Below are 21,491 nucleotides of genomic sequence, written 5' to 3' on the forward strand. Positions count from 1 at the left end.
AGTCACAGAAAAATCATCAAAATACAACAAAGTATTTTGTTTACTTTTGTAAAAGATAAATCAAGTTAATCAGTGGTTTAAAAAGAAGTACCGGTATTGCTTTTCTGGACATACACACATAGCTGTAAACTAATTACTGGTACTTTTCCCCATTCCAAACATATAACACCAGCTTAAGTAAATCTATGGTATATCCATGTCCGTATGTCAAGTCCCCAGAGAGGATCAATGTACAAATATCAGTCATCTAACTTTGTAAGCCTGACCTCGTGGCCATATATGGCCGGACATAGTGACCCCACGACAAGTCTGAAGACATGTGGGTCCTCCTGGATCTCCTGGATACCATACAGCTCCTTCAGGGTGAACTCCATGGCCAGTCCTGATGTGCCGCTCTCCTTGGTGGACTTCTTCCCCTTCGTCTTACTCACAGAGTTAGCAGAAATGTAGATGAGGAACATGCACTGGTCACGGTTTGACTTCCTCCTGCCTGCAATGGGAGTTTGCTGTCATTTTTTGTATTAAATGGCTATAATATAGGTTCTATCACATGTTTTCTATCCAATGGCTCAACCTGAATTCTATATCTTCACTTGATTTGCTCTCATTCCTACTTATAAATCTATACAACTAACTAAGACTAGTAAGAGCTAATGTTCTAGGGGATAAACACAATAGAATGACAGCAAAACGCAAACTTTTAAAAATCTGTGGTGCTTGCAGAAAAGAGACTGTTTGCCTGACCTTCCTCTGAGCTCATGACCTTGACAATGCCAGTGACAGTGACTACATCCCCTGGAGCACAGCTGTCCACTGTATATAAGAAAAAACAACATGTATGTTATATCAATTTAAATTTTAGTTCATATACGCACACTTCCTGGCCTGAGTGTTTCTGAAGCTACATGCGATATGATGCACAGTAGTACATTTGTACATTAACAACATCAAAACACAGAATGTATTATTTACCCAGATCCCTGGTCAGCTCACACTCCACTGTCCGGGGGATCCTACCTGCCTCCCTGTTCTCATCAGTGATCAGCTCCTGCACTCTGGAAGAATAGGCAAGAAGACTTACATTATGTACAACAATGGATTATCTGAAATATGGACTGTATTTAAATGTAAGGTAAGTGGTAGTCAGCAAATCTTTCTCTCTCTTATCATCAAAAAATCTAGCGCTCATAGCAATCTTTTTAATATACCTTATATGTTCCTGTTAATTGGAAAAACTAACTTTTTCAATAGATGTGTCTTACTTGATAGTCTGCCAGTCTACAGTTTCTGTGAGCTGATGGTTCTGAAGAGGAACAAAAGACCTTCCTCTGCAGTCAGGGGCTGGGCACTGAAAAGCAAAGTAAATCTATCTCTTGAATGTAACTTTTGCATACGCTAACAATTTATGATGACATCTATTTACTGGAAACTCACTGGCCATAAAATTCTATTGATCAAATGTTTAGAAGAGGACAACATCTGTGTGTGTCAATAATGTATTCATATATGTACAGCAGCACATGGCATTTACCTTGGTTGGTAGGCAGTACTTTCCTTCAGGAAGTATCACTCTCTGAGGGGAAAAGACAAAAATGTTTTAATTTTTTTTTGTTTCAAAAGGTAACAGTGCTGGAACATCAGGGTATAACAATTAACGTAGCTACTCAACAGACAACATAAGAATATAGATAACCATCAGTTCTCTCACCTGTACTCCCCTACAGGTGAGACACTCAAACGCCATCTTGATGCACATGGGTTTCACATTGCTGACCCTCACCACTGTTCCTCTGATGCACACAAACTTACCTGACAAATGAATCAGAGAACAGTTATATATCTCCGGACAGAAACTAAGTGTTCAATAAGGCAGAAAGAAAGATCACATCTGTTCTTTTTGATGAACTTAAACACCGTCTAGAACGAATGGCCAGAAAGAGGCCTTAGAAAATTCAAAATGAAAAGTGGTATTAGAAAATCTAAAAAAAGAGTCTCACCATAGAAATTTGCCTTCAGCCTTCTCATGGAAGTTATGGGCTCATAATTGAATACCCTGATGAAAAAGAACACAAGAACATTGTCTTTAATTGGTACACAAATGTGAAAGATGGACACAGAACACGTATTTACGTAAATTAATTATTGGTCTTAAAGCTACACCTATTTTGACTAACAGGTGTACTCTCAAAGTACATGTATTTCACAAGATAACATTTACCCATATCCATAGCAAGGAGATTTGAACTTATTGACATCACCACATTGTATAGCATGTTAGGCCTTACCTAGTATGGATAAGGGGTACATTAACAGCTATGGTAGCTGGGGTTTCTCCATCTTCCTGCCCAGGCTGCTGTAGGGCAGCTGCCTGCCTCTCCAGGTCATGGGTCAGGACCTACACAGACAAAAGGTCATGGGTCAGGAGTCAGGACCTACACAGACAAAAGGTCGTGGGTCAGAACCTACACATACAAAAGGTCGTGGGTCAGGACCTACACAGGCAAAAGGTCATGGGTCAGAACCTACACAGACAAAAGGTCGTGGGTCAGGACCTACACAGACAAAAGGTCATGGGTCAGGACCTACACAGGCAAAAGGTCGTGGGTCAGGACCTACACAGGCAAAAGGTCGTAGGTCAGGGTCTATACATACCAAAGGTTATGGGTCAGAACCTACACATACAAAAGGTCATGGGTCAGGACCTAGACATACAAGGTCATGGGTCAGAACCTACAGAGGTCGTGCGTCAGAAGTCAGAGCATCAATGCACACAAAAGTCATGGATGACAGTCTTCATACAGAGGTGTAATGATAAGCTAATTAATCTATTTGTGATTTTTCTTACGATGTGAAGAAGGGTGTTGTCTATAATCATCCTTGTTCTGACCTGGTGCACAGCCAGTCCCAGGCAGCTGAGAATCTTCTCTGGGGTCTCCTTCATCACACTACCCATGTCCGGAATGGTTGAACGGACACCTGAATAAAACATGGGACAAATGGACGGTGAGAAAATAGTTCACAGAACATTTAGGGACCTGACGATATTTACCGGGGGGGAGGGCTGGTGCATAGGTGGGGGGGGGGCAATGAAAAATTTTTTGAGCCGAGGGGGGGGCCATTGAAAAATTTTTTGAGCCGGGGGGGGGCCATTGAAAAAAAATTGCCTCAGGGGCCTTGATAAATACAAGCAAAATGTGCCCCTGAAATGCAGGCAATGAAGTTTCAGATGGTCAAGATTTCAATTTTTCTCTGGACGTCCCTTGAGACGGCTTGCGGCTCTGGCGCACACAACACTTCGGCACTCATCGCCGTCAAAAATCTCTTCCTCTGACAGAAAATTGTCATTACATTTAGCATAGTCTACCAGCGAAGTTTATCCCTCAAAATGCAGAAAATCGTGTCTCAGAGGGTCCAAATTTCATCATTTGAATGACATTTCTCCAGATCTACCTTGCGACGGCTCGTGCCATGCCCGGCGCTCGAAATCGTGGGAATACGTTGGGGGCGTCGTCGCCCTCAAACCCATGTGAAGTTCTAATAGAAAGGCTATTAAACTTAAAGCTTAGTCTGCCAGCAAATTTTGCCAATCAAAATTTAGGAAAGACCGTTTCAGATAGTCAAGATTTCCAAATTTTCCCGGGGGAGCATGCCCCCGGACCCCCAAGGATTACGTTGATATAGTTCGCCCTCCCCATACTGAGAAATTTTCTGCAGCCGCCTCTGTCGTGTGATTCCATGTTCGCACGAAATTTAAGAAAACTAGAAACTAAAATTGGTATAAATATCAATCCTGCGTGCATCTGTTCTTTGTATACGGAATGGTTCACGGACGGCAACGGGATAAAACATTACGATGTTTACTTTCGTGACAGCCGGCTCTCTGCTGCATATGACGTAATCATGGTGGCGCTATAATTGGCCGAAATAACTCTCGTTTTAGAAAGATTGAAGCAATCTTGAAGCGGTTTTCGAAACGATATCGCTAAAATGTACCCAAGTCTCTTCCATCTACAACATTAATTTGTTTTCTTTTGTGTAAATTTCGTACATGTGTAGTGGAAACGATCGCCCAAGTTGGATTACCGCCCCTCCCCGCCCGCTTTTCTCTTCGTTGATGTGGACGCATAAAGGGGGGAGGGGCCATTGAAAAATTTTTGTGGGCGAGGGGGGGGGGCCATTGAAAAAATTTTTGGGGCGGGGGGGGGGGGGGGGGCCCCTTGAAAAAATTTTTTACCAAACCTATTTTGCCCCCCCCCCCCACCCCCAAAAAAAAACGGCGGGGCCCTTAAAAAAAAGACTTCAAGAGGGCCAGTGTGTTTGTTTAAATTCAAGAGCTTTCCACGAAGTCAATCCTGTTTTTGTTATACTTATTGTGGTAACGTTACTAAGTATTGGGATCTTTGATATAGCCTTTTATAGGTACTTGCACGTGTAATGGGCTGTGATGGCTACTGTACGTAGACAGTATACACAACATGCATTTCATCACAAGCTAATGTCAAAGGATTAATTGAGGCATAAAACATTAAATATAAATGTACCATCGTCTTGGAGAAGCTCTTTGAAGTCTATGGCTAAGGAACCTTTCTGCTCAATTTCATCCTTTGAATGGAAAAAATAAAACATTTTAGTTCCACAACAAAGGCTCATCTTATTTGAAAAGTAACAAAAAAACAAGACAGTATGAATATTTTATGACACATTGTCAGATGCTGCCTTTAACCTTATCATATAGCTCCAGGATGGACAGGAAGTATTTCTCGAAGGCCTGTGTTCTCACAACATCAGGGGAGTGCTCTGTGTATACTGAAAAAAGATAGTATTAAACGTTAGCCACTAGAAAATCCACCCAAGGAGGTGAAAAAAGACTTTTTACCTCCTTGATCCACCTGATTGGATTACAATGGACCAATAGGACACTCTTTAATTTATTGACAACAAATTTAAAACATTGTCACTAAAAGATTCCAATTGTCATCAATCATCGTCATGACATCGATGATAAGCCTCATTGTCATTGCCCGATAAGCTTATTAGGTAAAATAGATAAACTAAAACTATTGGTTAACTGGTTATGTAAGGATACGTGATTTAGTAGGACATACAAGAGGCCGTCATTACTACCTTGGTTTGGGAAGTACAGGTGCCAGCCCTTGTAGGGGGACGGGATGACATTTTCAAGGATGGCCTGTGACAAACGTGGTCTAGTCTGGGAGGCTGATGTTGAACCACTGTACCCACCTCTCCGTGAGCTGGACGAACCTGAGGTGTTAAAAAACAACATAGGCTCCACCAATATAACGTCCTTGGCTCCACAGGGCATGCATGGTCAAAACATTTTGTTCGTAATCTTGAGAAAATTTAGCATGTTAACGTTAACATCCATTGGCATAATACCGGTCGGTTTACTGCAATTTCTCAAGCAATGCTAATTTGGCAAATGATCAACGCATCATTTTCTCCAGTTACATATTGCTGTTACAGCTTACCTTTGCCACTTCTTCTGTGTAAATTATTTTGTCTCTCTGGTCCTGCTAAAAACATAATATCGTAATTGGAACACACCGCGGAATTGCACGGAGAACGGGCGCGTGGTTGGAAGGGGGTGCACTATACCGGTCGAACGAAACACGGCACAACTAACTGCCGCTATGTACCTTTATACATCCTCTGTTGTTCCTTTCTTTCCTGTTAGTAGTTGCACAAAACAAAAATCTGCATGAGCATACAAAAAGGCATGAGAAAATGGGCGTATACTGACAAGAATTTTCATTTAATTTTGATCCGTCACAACCGCTATGACGTAAAACTTTACTGCTGGCCGTAGCATTAAAAATGGCGGGAAAATGGCGGCGTACGTTCAATTTGACCCATTCAGCCGTAGATCCGGGCGATAATGCAACGGTTCCTCACACTTTTACACGAGTTGTAGGTCACCAAAAGAAATTCAAGATTGCTGTTGAATCATGCTCATCTTGTGCCGTGAGCACATGTGATTATTATCTACAAATCTGGCGATGAACGAGACAGTGTGTTTGTCCCACGACGAGCTCGCCTGCCCCGAAAATGACCTGAAAACTTTTGGCCTTGTTGTCTTCGAATGCATTGTTATCGATGCTTTGTAAATTATGTATTGGACACCGAGATGTCTGAAGTGTGCATACCTCAGAAATAACTATTGTTGCATGTGTAGATCTCTTTAAGTTCCACTATTTTTAATCGACCGGTATAAGGCTTATGACCGGTATTATGCCAATGCATGTTAATATTTGTTAACGTTATGTCTGGAAAAATATGATCATGTGTGTAACAGCTGAAATATCCAAAACATTTTAACGACCCAAAGTTGGCATTACTCTACCCTCTCTGAAATATTGACAGAGATCAAGTGCAAAAGATAGTTGTGTCAACAGGCGGAAGCCTTTCAACAACGATATATCCTCAAGGTATCCTCAAGGTATCCTCAAGTTACAAAACTCGAAAGCGTATAATTTTGTTGTTTACGCCGAGGAAGGTTCACACTCACCGCCTCTGCTATGGTTCTGATCACGCCTGCTGTAGTGGCCACGTCCGCCACGCCCACGCCACCATGGCCTTCCTCTCGACTGGCCTCCTCGGTAACTCATCCCCCGTCCTATGTCAAGTAACGCTACGTTTCACGGTAAACGCAGGACGGAAAAAGGACTGCTCAAGTCAAAGTTCCCGCCTAATAACAATCGCCATGATGATGATGACAGTGCGCCTCCGTCTATATCAGGGACCTAACATCAACGCCATCTTGCGGACTAAAGAGAAGTGCAGAAAGCAGTACTGTATTCCGATGAGAGAATCAATCATTCTCATGCGATGGATGTTGTGGTTGCTATCTTGAATTTGATAGAGTTGCAGAATGAGGTAGTAGACTTTTTGACGAAAGATGATTTAGTTAAATGACGTAGTTAAAACCGATTTGTTACGTCTGTTATATGAGATTAGAGCATATATAACGTTAGAGTAAACCGTTAGTTTCCAAGTCTCTTCATTCTCGCAATCATAGCTACCAAGTACCAAGCCTCTTCGTCCTCTCTATTTGCGAGAGTGGACGAAGAGACTCAGCAGCTGTAGTAGGTTTGGATACAAGGCTAATTTGAGAAATCCGACAACCTAGAATATAGCCTTATAGGCGACATTGGTCAGCCATGTTGTCATATTCCATCAAGGTAGACGAAATATTGGATAAATTTTCAGTTACCCCATAAAGCAGGACACAAATGAGATAAGGTGTACCATTTTCTATCCTTAAAGGTTGTAAAAACTTGAAGCATGGTTTTATTCAGTTAGCATCAACATTTCTAACAAATAGTCCACATTTAGATAACCATAGCACATACTTTAGGTTGGTAATGAATGTCGGTAATGTTTGTCATATTCCCCAGGGAATGTCGCGGTCCATTTAATGTTAATATACTTTTGAAAATATCGATAATGCAATAACAGTAGATGGCTTTTAACATATCGCGAGGGGAGAGGGACATCAAGTTGTCCCCTAATGTCACCATAACCCCCAGTTTACGCGACAAAGAAAGTGATTGCTGTTACTAGGATGTCAGGATTTTCCTGGTAATCATCAATTCTTGCGGAGGATTAATTCTATCGACACAGAACAGTAGCTCAGTCCGGCTGTCTGTCCAGTCAACAGAGGTTAAACAGCGGCTCTCATTCCCCACACGTCCCAGCCAGCCACAGATGAACGATAGTGTTAGTTTAATGGTGTTGTTGGCACGGGAGGCCATTCTAGCCTTTATTGAGCGTCCAAAAACGTTAGCCACAACATCTGGGCTTTTACGCCCCTGTTCAAAAGAGTATTTGCCCGAAATTCCCTCTTGTTGCTGCTCCACACCCAGAGCTTTTAACATACATTAGTCAGCAAATGGACCGGTTAATCATTCAGATATTCAAGGATGACCTTAACACGGTGGACCAAAGATGTAAGGGTGTGCCAAATGGAGAACGTTTATATCTTCATGTCCATACGAGACTCTCGGCACGTATACCTATGCCATGTTCTAGTGCCTAATAACAATATGCGGATCATACAGATGTGTTGAAATGTTACACCTAAATCTTTGGTCATGCATCTGCTTGTCCAGTTTATAATATACCTGTCTCCTCCTCCAAGCGTAACTAATTTCAGTAGCCGAAGTGTTGATTCACTCCATAGTTGTTCATGCGGTGTCTGCAGTTTTCTTAAAGACTTAAAAGTTAGTAGCTGTGTCTCAGTCTCAATGCCGTGTTAGTCAGATCTGGATGCACAATTAGGTAGCACATCGCCGGCACAACATCAGTTACTGTCTGAAGACAACTCGCGTTAAAGTGTAGGGATGATAACGTAACGATCCGTGCTGTTAATGCGCCTTACCCGAGTGCTTCTTGTGTAGAGAGCCGAAATGGCGACCTCTTGTTCGCCTCCTCATGCAATATCGTGATCAAATGGGATCAATAAACTCTTGAGAGATGACCAGACCGCAGTTAGCAGCACAAACCGCCTGCTCCATCTGCAAAAGGCACCGACTTTAACAACCGGCCATTAAGTTCGAATTCCGCCATAAGGAAGTTATTATTTAGCTCGCGTTTGGTGCTATTGGGTGATCATGACCCATCTATTTGAAGGCTCTTGTGGGGAAAGAAGGAAGTAAGATATTAAAAGCTCCTCCAGGCTTTCAAGGTCAGTAGTGTCCGCGCAATCTCGCCGCCATGTCTCGGTTAATGCCCGCCTGTGCTTTCGGTAATGTAACGCGCGTCGTGCTGTCTAGTGTTGGCTGGCGTGCCGAGAACATAATCGCACTTCAAGAAGAAATGCTGCGATGAATATAGACCCAAGGGTGCCCCACACAACCCCTTCTATTAAAAACAATTAACCCACATTATCTAGAGATTTACAGGATAGACTTAAGAGCAAATTGTGAAAATTACCCACATTGTGGTGAGATCATTTGCATCGCTCTTACTTTCTAGAAGCGGCCGACGTGAGGTCTTTTGCATTGGCACCTGGAGCTCAAAACCAGAGCATTATGGCAAGTCTACATCTTCTCTTACCGAGATCATTCGCCATTTAATAATCCAGGAACAAGTGTACCTGAACACTGCTAATTTAAACAGGAAATAGCCTTTGAAATTATGTAGATTATTTTGTATTTTGTAAAAGCTTTTCGTTGCATCGCATTTTCTTCCATAAGTTGTTCTTATGTTAGTTTAGAAAATAAGTTGTTCTGGCTACATCATTATCAAAGTGTCAGATTTTGGCCAGACATTTTCGGATAATGCGAGCTGAAATGAAGCAAGGCGCACACGTTTTCCACGAAGTGGTAAACATTCAACCTCGTCATGTAGCTATCAACCTTCACAGGGATCCTAAAGCTTGTACGGTTACAAATATCCCCAGCAGGTCCAACAAAGTTTGAAGTAGACCCCTTTGCTAACCTTCCTGTACCCCCGCCTTTGCTGCCAGGCGAAATCACTTCAGAAATGGGGTAATTGAAAGCACTTGCTGCAGCATGTACTGCTGGAAAGCCTTTAATTGGCTTACCTCCCCGCCTTTCAATCTTCTGTAGTACTGCCCTCTCCTGCGTGCCTCACACAATTTACTAAGCGCACACACTGTAATTTGTGAGTTGAAGTGCTTTTCCCATTTCGTCAAACCATCGCACGGACCATTACAACCAATTTGTAGTGCTCAGAAAATGACTGTTATCAATGTCGAGCTAACGGCCTGCAAATTTGGCAGCATTTGAAGATTAATACACTGAAAGCTACTAGAAATCTACGAGACAAACATGTCAATTATTTTTTCATGTTTAGACCATTTCCTGGTCTTCAACCGGTCGTAACGTTAATAGATGAGCTGAGCGCATTGCAGCTGACAGAGGGCGCTTGTGGGTACTGGGTGTGTTACTGAGCATGGAGTGCAGTTGTTTTGAAACGGGAAACAGAAAAGAACATAAAGGTACATTTCCCCCAACAGTTTATGAGTACATTTCTATTGATATTTTGATGCCTACATAGCATCATGGAAGATCGCAGAATGCTTACAAAAGAGAGTGTAAATAATGATAATTTCACTGCTAAGTCATGATTGTAAAAATAACAGAATTTAATTCTTTGTACGTTTTATCTAAACTGAAATTGATTTTGCCATAATCAAAAGATTTTTAAGATAATGTAAGCAGCGTGGTGTTTTCTTGAAGTTATGTCGCAACACTAAAGGTATCTCCATCATTTATTAGAAATAAATGACTGGTGCTCTGTAGTGTGAAAACAAACTTCAGTATGCACACATACTCGTAGCGTTATGTCCACCAGTTATCTCAGCTGTCAAACAGTATTCAATTGTTATTTCCAACAAAAAGAATAATTTTCAACAGTACAGCACCATTGCTTTTTCAATAAATGTTAGAATTACAATTAAATCCTTCAGAATTAATTCTACAAACGCAAATGAAATGTCAAGCTTTCCATGCTCTTTTGCTTCTCTTAAAATAGATGTGGAGAATGTCAGTTTCTAAGTATGCCGTGACAAGTGCTCACATCACTTGCATTATGCCTGGTGGGGTGGATTGTGTAATTGACGTCTGTTTGTATTCGTAGCCAAAAAAAAAAACATTTGTTAATCCTGGCCAAAACCTCAACTTGTAGAAGACGTTACATTTTGTCGAAAATAATAAGGCAAATGGTACACATGTACAGTTCGATTGTATTATTCTTTCAAAGTTTGTCATGCGCCATATTTTTGCTTGTATCCAAGACCATCTAAGAGGTCACATTTCTGGGTAGAAGTCTAGAACCCTCTATAACATTGCCTTTTTTCATTTGAAGCTCAACGCCTTTTTGTCATTATACAAGGTCTTGTAAAGATCATATCTATTTTTGAACAACAGTTTCGACAATCGACCGGAAACAAGTACACAGAAAGCTGTTGTTTTTTACTTACGTAAAGTTCTTGCGTAAAATTGAATTGCCTTTCCAGATGGGAAAACCTTGAAAATGTGAAGTTTGGCCCAGGGCTACGGCATACGAGTAGAAACACTTGCTTTGGTAACCAAATGTCGAGTCGCTGATTGGCTGATGGCAGCCCTGAGGGGCAACTTTGATGCCATTATGTTTGTTATGGTGACCAGTCCACATACAGCGGATGATTAGATTTAGCGATAGTACTGATGACATCGGTATAGACTTGGAGCCAAGTAGGTAAACTGATAATGTGTACACTGTGTGGAGCACTTTATATCATGGCAACAATCTCTCTGAAAGTAGAGATCTAAGAAAAATAGCAAAGTACAAAGACACCGCCATCTATAAACAACAGTACAAACATCCTTCCAGAGAAATATCACTCAAGAAGAACTCAAGAACTTTTTTCTTGACTGTCGGTGATTCAAGGGGTCCCATGGTCATAACGTTTCTAGGGATTCCGTTTAATGCTGAAGTTTAAGTCCTTTATTGTCCCCGCTCCTTTCACCCAGGTTCTAAGGCAATCAGTATCGTCGTAAATATAATAAACGCGTCGTTAAGTTTGACTTTTCTGTGCAAAGCCGTCTCTCTACGTCTTTTACAGGTACTGACAAGTTACAACTACAGTGACAGTTGGGGCATGAGGGCATGTTAGAGAGTTATAGAGAAATATTGGTTGGAGCTCACATCCATCATTCTGACAGCAGGTGTTCCCGAGACCCCCGTCCTTGCCCCCTGTGGTCGCCAGGAATTGACCGCTAATGGCCGATGCGCAGCTTGACACAAAGGTGCCTCACAAACCTGTGTTCTCACGCTGGCCAGCGGCCGCGGGGCAGAGATACACAGCAAAGAGCGCGCCAAACATTTGCTGGTTACCTGGTTTAACTAGCCTAGTACCATTCCCAGCAAAGGGTAAATAGAGAGAAAATTAATAGAAAAGGTCAAAATTATGTATGAGGAAGACAGGCCCCTAAGGGGCCCTCCGCCCGTTCTGTGATGTAGATGGTACATGTAACGTTTATACATGTTATTCCGACTACCTGTCACCGTTTTCAACAAAAGCTAGGGCTACAACAACTTTGGGAGGGAATCGTGAAGATACCGTGCGTGACGGCTCTGGCCAGGTAACCTTGCATATTGCAAAGCCAGGAGACAAAACCAGCTGACAGCTCGTACATCAAACGTTTTTTTGGGTGCTGATTTAATGTTATTTGACATCCATTAGAAAAGAGTGCGTGCCAATCAGCTCACAGGAGCAGGCCCGCCATGATTAGCACTACGCCCCAGGTAATAGCCACTTGCTTTGATACTCAAGCCCAATTAATCCATTAATAAAACCATAATCTACCCGCCGTAAAGTAGATTTTCCCAAAGTGACTTTCATGGCGGTGAAATCAGAAACCACTGCCGAAGGGCCTTCGACTCGCATCTACTTGATTATGAGAGCAAATTAAAGTTAACTAGCTATAATACATCTGACGATATACAGAGTTTTAAATTTAGACAAAGTATGCAGGTATCTTTACTCGTTCCAGAATGCTTGGTGGGAATTTTCAGGGTTACACATTGTGTGTGCATAGGTTGCTTTTTCTTCTAATTGTCAAATTACCTATCCGAAATGTTTTAATTAGATCTACACGCAACTCATCAGAAATACCAGTGGTGACTGGAGAATAAAATATAAAAGTCACAGAATTTCTCTGGGAATGAAACGAACTTAGACGTCATTAATATTTAAAACCTTGAATGTCCAGATCACAGCACAGAAAGTTTGTAATCTTCATTCAACTGCTGCTATGTTCCTGTAGAGAGGCCACTATGCTGGACGGGTACACTGTAGGCGATATCGCATCGCCACTGCAGCTTTTGGATCCGGCTGCCTTGAAGTCCACCGACAGGTTACCACATATTGTCAAGACTGAACCCGCTTGCGAGGGCAAACACATTCAATGTACGGATTCGACTGGGATTCGACGATGATTAGAAACTGTGTAAGTAGTCTTGAATAGATGCATACATGTTGCATTTTTTCCCCTCAAAGATGTAGACTCCTCTAATAGGGCCTTCACACGGAAATCGAATTAGCAGGAATCCAGCCGAACTAGTCGGAATGAAGTATTTGCAAAATTCGTAACACAGTCGGGGCCATTCCGAGTGGGAATCCCAAATGGACTCGATATCCCCTTCATACGAGAAGGAATGAGCCAGAATGCCGTCAGAATGAAAATTCTTTTCTATTCCTGGGAATTCGTAGTGTATTCTAGAAATTCTTACTGCATTCGAGATATTCTTTTGGCCACATTCGGGCAGGATTCGAGATGGCTTGCCGTTTCGGTTCTCCATCGAATGAGATAAGAACGTTTCGAATAATGTTGGAATGCCACAGAATGCGGTCAGACTGCAATTAGAATAGATAGAATCCACTATGAATGCCATTCGATATTTCTACACTTCGAATGCACCTCGACAGTTACGTTTTTGACATGTCAAAAACTTTCGAGCCAGCCAAAAGAACGGGGACGAATAGCTGGAATGCAGTACGAATCTTTAGAATACAGTACGAATTGCGAGGAATTGCCACGAATAGAAAACAATTCCATTCGGACGGCATTCCGGCTCATTCGTGCTCTCGTGTGAAGGGGGCTTTAAGGGATTATTTTATGTTTGTTTGTTTACTTGTTCTTTCGTTCGTTTATACATTCCTACCTTAAATTAACTTTCAAACGCACAGTTACAATACGATACAATTTCCTTGCTACTTCTTTTTATCTCCAAAGCCAGTCAGTTTTCCGGTTTTGTGACGGGTAACGAATCTGAACAACCACTGGAGCCCGCATCAAGTAGGGTATGAGACGGTTAATCGTGTTAAAGTGCCGTCCTGTTCCTACTAAGTAACCATTTCTTCACGCTTTTGTCGGCGTGCCGGCCCTGAGGCTTTCCTTTCCTGCAGTAGACCACTTCCCTATCCCAGTAGAGTGCGTATGGTTCGTGATTCCTAGAAATAGACCTACAATAACCGGAAGTCGGTGAGATAGAATATTTACTCAGTAGTCTTCGTATGTTCCGTACGAACTGCTTATTTAGGAACCGAGGCAAAGCACCGTACGGAACCTGTGCACGGCAACAGCACGGACTTGATCTTCAGTACCTTCGCCAGAAGTTTATGTTTAGCACTACACTTGACCAGGATGACTATAAACTCTTCATAATGTAGGAAGTACATACCGCGTCATAGGATTAAAGTGTGGATGTTTGGGCATAAGGCTGCGTGCTGAGCAGACAGTATGTAATGTATACTGATCCCTCGGCAACATATTCATATTCACGAACAATTATTGGAATACATAATTCTTACATACTCAAATTAAAGCACATTTTTGGCGAAATAGTTACGTTAAATTCAGTATGGTTTCCTTGCAGTCCGACAAAATGTACTTGCCATGCCATGATAGCTAGCATTGTGATTACTATAGTGTTTGGTTTCCCTATTTTGCTGTGCTAAAATGTTCTCCATTTCTCTCCTATCTTCCGTTACCAAATACGATAAGACTCCAGATTGTAAAGCATCAACACATACATGTAAGATCTATAAGGATACCTCTCTTAAATGACTACAACAGTAGCTAAAATTAAAAGTCCTAACGTTATATAACAATGCTGTAACCTGTTTCACCACACAGCCATGAACGTATACAAACTTTGAAACACTAATGCAAACACAAGCGGACGACTCCAACGGAGCAGACATAATGATTACAGGAACGGTCCTCTGAAGCACTACAAGAGATGTATCTCATCTACAATCGAAAGATCATTACCCGTTTAATCGTCGATATGCCGCTCTTTTATTGAATTTTCTCGCCACTTCAGGTCCATTTACAAGTTTTGTGAGTGGCGGAAGAAGTGTCATGGAAGCAGAGTACCCACCGTATGAGGTTGTGCTCGAAACGGCACTTCAACAGGGGATCGCTGCCGTCGGAAATTGGCCATCTGGGCTGAAATGCCATCTGATAATGAGCACCACACTTGCATCAAACGGCACAAACAGTTAGGTGAGCCCCGAGTGTCTACCGAAAAGCGAGACGGACATGACAACTCTAGACCCCGCACACCTCCTACACTCTAAATAGGAACACGAGTTCCAAGCACGAACATGCGGGTATTATTATGTCCTCGATTTCATGAACTATCTTCGTCCGATCAAGGAGACACCAACACTATGTATGTGCAAACACGGACTTTGGTGCCTATCTGAACCTTAGATAGCTAGCTACAGAGACTGATTTTGCTAATAAGACCTTTAGATGTGACAGCTCTCAAAAATAGGTAAATATATAGAATATTTCTTGGTCATTGAAAATACACAGAAATCCACGATCATGATATTACGTATTTAATAGTGTTAGCTTTTATTACTTGGTAAGCAGAATTTTGAAATATATTTCATTGTTTCAGTCTTTGTAGTCGACCTTACGAAAGTAGCTATACTTGTGGATCAATAATTCTGCTTCTTTTTCTACTGCTAACATTTGCTAAGTTTGTACACATTCGGGCAGTTGATTTTTTCGTAGCTGTTCTGCATTGCAATTTCTTAGTTTCGCAGAAAATTCGACATAAGTTGCTGTAACAGTGTAAGTACCATTAGCCCCCACATATCCACGATCTCGATCTCTCCGCTGCATGCTGAAAGGATCCGTACGTGTGTCCGAACCCGCGTGATTACAACCTCTCCCTGGTACTAAGTGGCCGTTCGTTCGTCCTGCGCATGAAACCTCTGACTGCGGAGGAAATCTGAAGATTATCACGTCAGACCGTCAGTCCATACTCTGGTCTGACAAAAGCATCACATTACAATAACTGAAATTTGACCAAACATTTTGCATTTGGGCTAGACAACAAAGACCTCTAATTTCCACTATAGTATACATGAAAAAATGGCAAGTACTACCAAAGCATTTCTTCTATATCTGTACTTGTGTGTAGGAGTTGACATTGTAATGCGCAGATTGAAAGAACGTCAAGAAATTATGATACTGTTGAGCAATTAACAATTATTCTTTTTTAGATACTTGTTTGTTTTATTGTGGCTATTAAAATAAAAAGTTTATGTTACATCATCTCCAGCTGTCTCTCTTGATATCTGTAACAAGGAAAGCACACATCGTTCTTTGGCAGCATTAGGGTTGTGTGTATGTTTGTTTATATTTATTATTATAGATACATAGATCAAATGTCTGCTTCTGTGATATTTTTCAAGCCTCTGTTTCTCGTTACAACATGTCTCTGATTTGTACTTTCGGACTGCTGTTTCACAGGAATCCGCAACAAACTGCGTTGTAAAACCGCGATGTGCGAAGAAATGACTATCCATGTAGGGTGGGAAATGCACAGTTAAATCGTTGTCTCAAAAATTCAAAGTGTTGGGAAATGTCCCGGTCTCCCTTTATTCATAGCTCGCTTAGCTTACTAATCGTTATGTTTATATGTTTCTTTCAGCAGTGGCCTTATTTAACTACACCGTTATTGTATCCATTCGTTTGTTTTACTGTAGTGAGGGTATGGAAATGATATGAATGTTCTTTATATCCTTTGGCCCATACCAATGACCTGCATTTTCTACACAGTTTCCTTTCATGAGTGGTTTTACCGAAATAAAGTAATCAAACAGGTTCGTGGTATTGGGTTGCCAGTTGTATCCGTGTGTGAAAACATAGTGTCGTGGCTACGATGTGTGTAGGTCAAGGACCATGGTCGCCCTGCATAGGAAATGATCATGCTGCAATTGGCATGATTGAGGGATATCGGTTCATTGTTACAGTACCCATAGATACAGGAGAAAACTGAGGTCAAATGTAATGTTTCTTCATAGAGCGAGGTTGCCTCGGGATTTGACCTGGATATATAACCCTGTTTTCTTTTGAATAGTCATAATGAAGAAGACGGGCCTTGTGACTTTCTGGTGGAGATGAATTTTTAAGATTGAAATGCGAAATTGATGAAACTTGTTTCAGTGCATGTTTCAGTTCATACTTTCCTATAGCCAGCCCTACTACCTGTGGTGTCTATCTGTCCTTATGTCTTGGGCACAACTCTCTTGATCAAAGAAATGGGCATATCACAATTAAGTCGACGAATGAATTCGATTTGTTGTTTTGAACATGGTTAGTTTTAGAACATTCAAACTGATTTCTTCAGGTTAACCCCGAACCTGCAGGTTAACACCGAACCTGTTTATTTTGCATTGATTTATCTGATATCAGATGCGATATATTATAAAACGCACTCTTGCTTCAATTCTGTTAGGCGTCCGTTGTGTAAACAGCTCTCCTAGCTCCAACTGTGTGCGTCGGGGTAAACAGGAATGAAAGAGTACGTACCCATGTGAAATGTTTCTTACGAGTATCTGCCAGTTGTAGTTGCGAAACGCGCAACAAAAAATGCCTGTTATCTGAAAATATCAAGCTGTGATAATAGCAACGATAAAAATGTTTGGAGGTATCAGTTGCTCTGTTTGTAGATCGGCCGGTAGGGTGACACATGGACAATCTTTACGTCAATATGGTTAAGATTTTTAAGATTTCCTACAGGTATAAACAATACGATCAGTCGAGAAAAATAAATCGAAAACGTTGAAACGACCAAATCAAACACAATAAGCCGCCAAATCCTCCTTTAACGTTCCCATGGCAAGTAGTATGCAAGTTTTACAGTCCTCCATGTGAACATGACAGATGCACTAATGCTATCCTAACTTAATGAAAACAAGGAGAGGCATTAGATGAACCGTACGCTTTAATACTGGCAAAGATAAAAACAGACAAAGTAGATAGAAAATACAAAAGGGGACTAATAACAACTATACTTCGTTTCAATCGGTGTCATCAAATACATAGTGCGCAGAAAACATCTTACTGTACAATTGAAGTTGATCTTCGTTGGCTCGAAAGTCTTTATAGGTGCAAACATTTTCAGAATTATTAACAACACACGCATTTGATAAATCTTAGGTAGATGAGAGCAAAAATCATGCAAAGTGATTTCCCTGGCTGATAAATCAATCTTAAAACAATATTCAACCTTCAGAATGGCAACATTTCAGTCCTCTGTGTCTGAGGCGACCTCAGGACTCGCACAGATGTCTAGTTTGTCATGGATCGTCGCCTGGTGCTCGGGTCTGGCAACATCGTCTGCCGAAGAGGCCGACGGCGGTCTGTCGCTTTCTCTCTTCCTCTGGAGCTTCTTGTGCTTCATACGTCTGTTTTGGAACCACGTCTTCACCTGATGTAAAACAAACAAGTTAAGCAACGTTGCAAGTACACCTTTCTAAATCATCTCTCCTAGACACTGCGAGGGGCAACCAGTAATGGTACATGTACCTGGACATATTCCATTTGCCTCCCTAGGTAAATGTTGTCGTGTTTATTGTCGGTTGTTTCAATACAGTTAACATGGGAAAATAATCAACCATCGTTAAACTGTTTTAAAGTAGCACTGAACTAGTAGTATCTACTAAATTCGTTGTATTAAGAAGACTAGATGGTGGGTGCCGAATTCTGGACCGGCCGCTAAGCATAAAAGAGGTAATAACTATCTTAAGACTATCACTATTATTTTCAACCTACAATTTTCCACAATATGTATGAATGGCGCCTTCGTTATTGCACCAGATGGTTTTAAGGAGAAACTACAAAATCATTGTTACCTTGGTGCAAACATGTCACATGCCTAATATGCTAATATTCCAATAGCTACCTGTAATACTGTAGTAACTATATATTCTACTTGTCTTAAGACTTATTTGTATGTCTCAGTGTCTTTATTCTGTATGTGTTTAGTATGATTTCTCAGTCACGGTTTTACACAGTACATCCCACAAGGTTTCGCGTCTCAAAATGTGCTGCAACTCAATAACGTTTCATTGACTTATTACGGGAAAGATATTCGTGCCTCAGAACGGCAAGCTATAAGCTTATCACGGAAACCTTTCAATGTACAACAGTGTATTTTCTAAATAGATAGTAATAGATGATACGTTTCCTAAGTGAAAGTGTGTAACAAACGATCCCAAAAAACAGTTGACCATTTTATCTATTCTTCTCGATAACTAACATTGCCTTCAAAATTAGCAGTTCGTAACACTAGGTGCCGTCGTCGATTCCACTTTTGGTGCATTTCCTTACGTACTCTTCTGTTGTAAAGAATTCTACCAAATGTGTGAGATATGTTACCCGCACACACGGCTGGACACCCTATCTTGGCCCAAGGCTTGGCCGTAACGAGTACGGTACAATGCGGAGTTTAACTCCCTTCTGCCAGACCCACCTTTTATTCCCGAGGAACGTTTTTCAAGACGTCTGACATATATGTGGTAATTGTGGGGTTGTTAACGTTTTTTTTACCTAATATTTGATTTTTTTAGAGTATGTGTTTTCCTAATGATTGTGCGCTGACGATACTATGTCCAAAAGACTTATAAAGCTATGGCAGACGTTAGAGTGTGATAGGAAAATCAAATTTCTTGAAGAAAAGATGCCTTTAGAAATAGTTTTCTTTCACCTTATATCCTTTTTTCAATAACTGTAACAATCAGTGCATACACAATGATTTTATGGACATTTTGGAGCTATTCTAAACAGTGATATCATAGTTATATAAACATAAAAGTGCACAATCTACCACCAAGTCAAAACGAACGACAAATTACAGCTAGATATCACTAAACACCAAATACGTCTATCTCTAACGAAAATCTCCATACCTGTGTTTCTGTGAGGTTGAGTGCGGCGGCGAGGTCCATTCTCTCCGGTGTGGACAGGTATTTCTGACTCTCGAACCGCTTCTCCAGACCGTTCAGCTGCGAGTCCGAGAACACCGTCCGGGCCTTCCGCCGGCGGATCGGCTTTCCGGGGAACCCGCCGTTATGGTACAACGGGGACATCGGGATCCCTGGAACAAGAACGGAAGATGCAGTTACTCTCATAAGGTAACATCGAAATTATCTACTCCTCAATTCATCCTTCCATTAGAAGATAGCAAACCCCTGGCCCTCGGGATAGCAGGTGTGCCCTGTGCCGGTTTATATCTTACAGGTCTGGCCATCTGAGCCGCACCTGTTCCCGTAGTTCGGAAATGAAGGTAACCGATACAACCTTATTTCAAGCAGTCTTATTTTATTTGCTTGCCCTGCTAAATAAAGTAACAGGAAACAGGCACTTTCCTTGTTACTCTTCCTACTACTTACTTAGTTCGATGTTAAACCTATTTTAGGAGGAACAGATAGTGACCTGGACTATGTTTGGAAATCTAAAATATGAACTTGTCGGAATATTTTTATCCTGACATCTATAGACTTACCATGGCTGTGTAGAAGATAGTGAGAGTGCAGACCCGGCTTGTGGAGGTAGGGGTGGAAGCCGTGCGGGAGGAAGGCGGAGGGTGCCGGTGCCAGCACGCCGGGGAAACCCACCTCCACCAGAGAGTTCCGTGTGGGCTGCGGCACCACCAACTCGCCGTGCCGAGGACAGTCCTTGTGCTTGTCAAACAGAATGTTCTCGATCAGGAAAGCTGTCGTGTTGCCGCTCTGCGACTGGGAGAACATTGTGATCTCCCGGACACGAGACACCTGCTGGTTTGTAAAATCGAAAACTTGTCCGGAAAGTGAAAATCCTTTCAATTCTAGATTTAACCAGTGCGAGGGGTTGATGTCCTAGACACTTTGTGGACTATCCTACACCAAAAAGACACTTCCCTACAAGTAACTGTATACCAGAAGAAGAACCTGTCCGATACAGACCGAGGCTGTTCAGATAAAGCGGTCGGTGTTGTTCTGCGCAGAACACTCTGAAGCGCAGGTGCCAGAAGCCGACTGCAGAAAACGTCTACTGTCAGCTTGTGTCATGCGCAATGGCTCCCACGTTAACAAATCGCCGATCCGTTTTGTGATAGGATGAATGCAGGCAAATTAGCCCCCGGTTTTAAATCTCTTATGAGATTATCATTCTGTGGCTTGTCATCAGGATGCCGCCCGCAAAGAGCCCAAGTATTGCCCCCGTTATGAGGGACACGTGCGGAAAGGTCGGCGGTCGTGATCCCGGAGGAGAGGCAGGGCGCCCGGGAACTTTGGAGACCTGTCCGCTAAACTACTCTTATCTCATATTTCATCAACTGGCCGTCACGAGCTCACAAAGAACTTGTAAATCTCTACATAAAACTAGGAACTTGTCATTAAAAGCACGATATAATCTTCATCTGGCTATCAACGAGCTATGTTATATTGTTATTGTAAGGTGGTAACGTTATTACCTGTATTTGATGAGCAGTTCCTGCGTGCTTTATCAATATTTACACGTGTCTGTGATAAGAGGTCTTACCATTAATGTAGGGGATTTTCGTAAATATTGAAACCGCACAACGAACACAGTATCTGTTTGGATTTCAGGACAGAATGTGCCTATCTGTATATGTTCACGTTCCAAATCTGACAGAATGAACTGTGGAATATGGAA

The 21,491-nt window shown here is 41.7% G+C and overlaps 2 protein-coding genes across 2 annotated transcripts in view; both read right to left on the reverse strand.

The window, feature by feature from the left end:
- The window catches only part of LOC118412140 (DNA helicase MCM8-like), a gene marked incomplete in the record, with an annotated part of 13,171 nt that extends 6,413 nt beyond the window's left edge, over positions 1–6,758 (reverse strand). The window contains 13 exon segments of the mRNA XM_035814806.1: positions 267–490; positions 745–813; positions 973–1,055; positions 1,263–1,348; positions 1,532–1,573; positions 1,709–1,809; positions 1,998–2,053; positions 2,286–2,395; positions 2,888–2,976; positions 4,542–4,602; positions 4,724–4,806; positions 5,125–5,262; positions 6,527–6,758. Coding sequence (XP_035670699.1) covers positions 267–490; positions 745–813; positions 973–1,055; positions 1,263–1,348; positions 1,532–1,573; positions 1,709–1,809; positions 1,998–2,053; positions 2,286–2,395; positions 2,888–2,976; positions 4,542–4,602; positions 4,724–4,806; positions 5,125–5,262; positions 6,527–6,626 — 1,242 coding nt within the window.
- Positions 6,759–17,760: 11,002 nt separating this feature from the next.
- Positions 17,761–21,011, reverse strand: LOC118412745 (brain-specific homeobox protein homolog). Its single transcript, XM_035815783.1, has 3 exons — positions 20,341–21,011; positions 19,745–19,932; positions 17,761–18,264 (listed from the first exon to the last, which is right to left on the reverse strand). Exons 1-3 carry the CDS (start codon positions 20,582–20,584, stop codon positions 18,082–18,084), a joined length of 615 nt encoding a protein of 204 aa, XP_035671676.1. The 5' UTR covers positions 20,585–21,011; the 3' UTR covers positions 17,761–18,081.
- Positions 21,012–21,491: the final 480 nt, after the last annotated feature.

Source organism: Branchiostoma floridae, chromosome 1 (genome assembly GCF_000003815.2).
Source record: "Branchiostoma floridae strain S238N-H82 chromosome 1, Bfl_VNyyK, whole genome shotgun sequence".
NCBI classification, from domain to species: Eukaryota; Metazoa; Chordata; class Leptocardii; order Amphioxiformes; family Branchiostomatidae; genus Branchiostoma; species Branchiostoma floridae.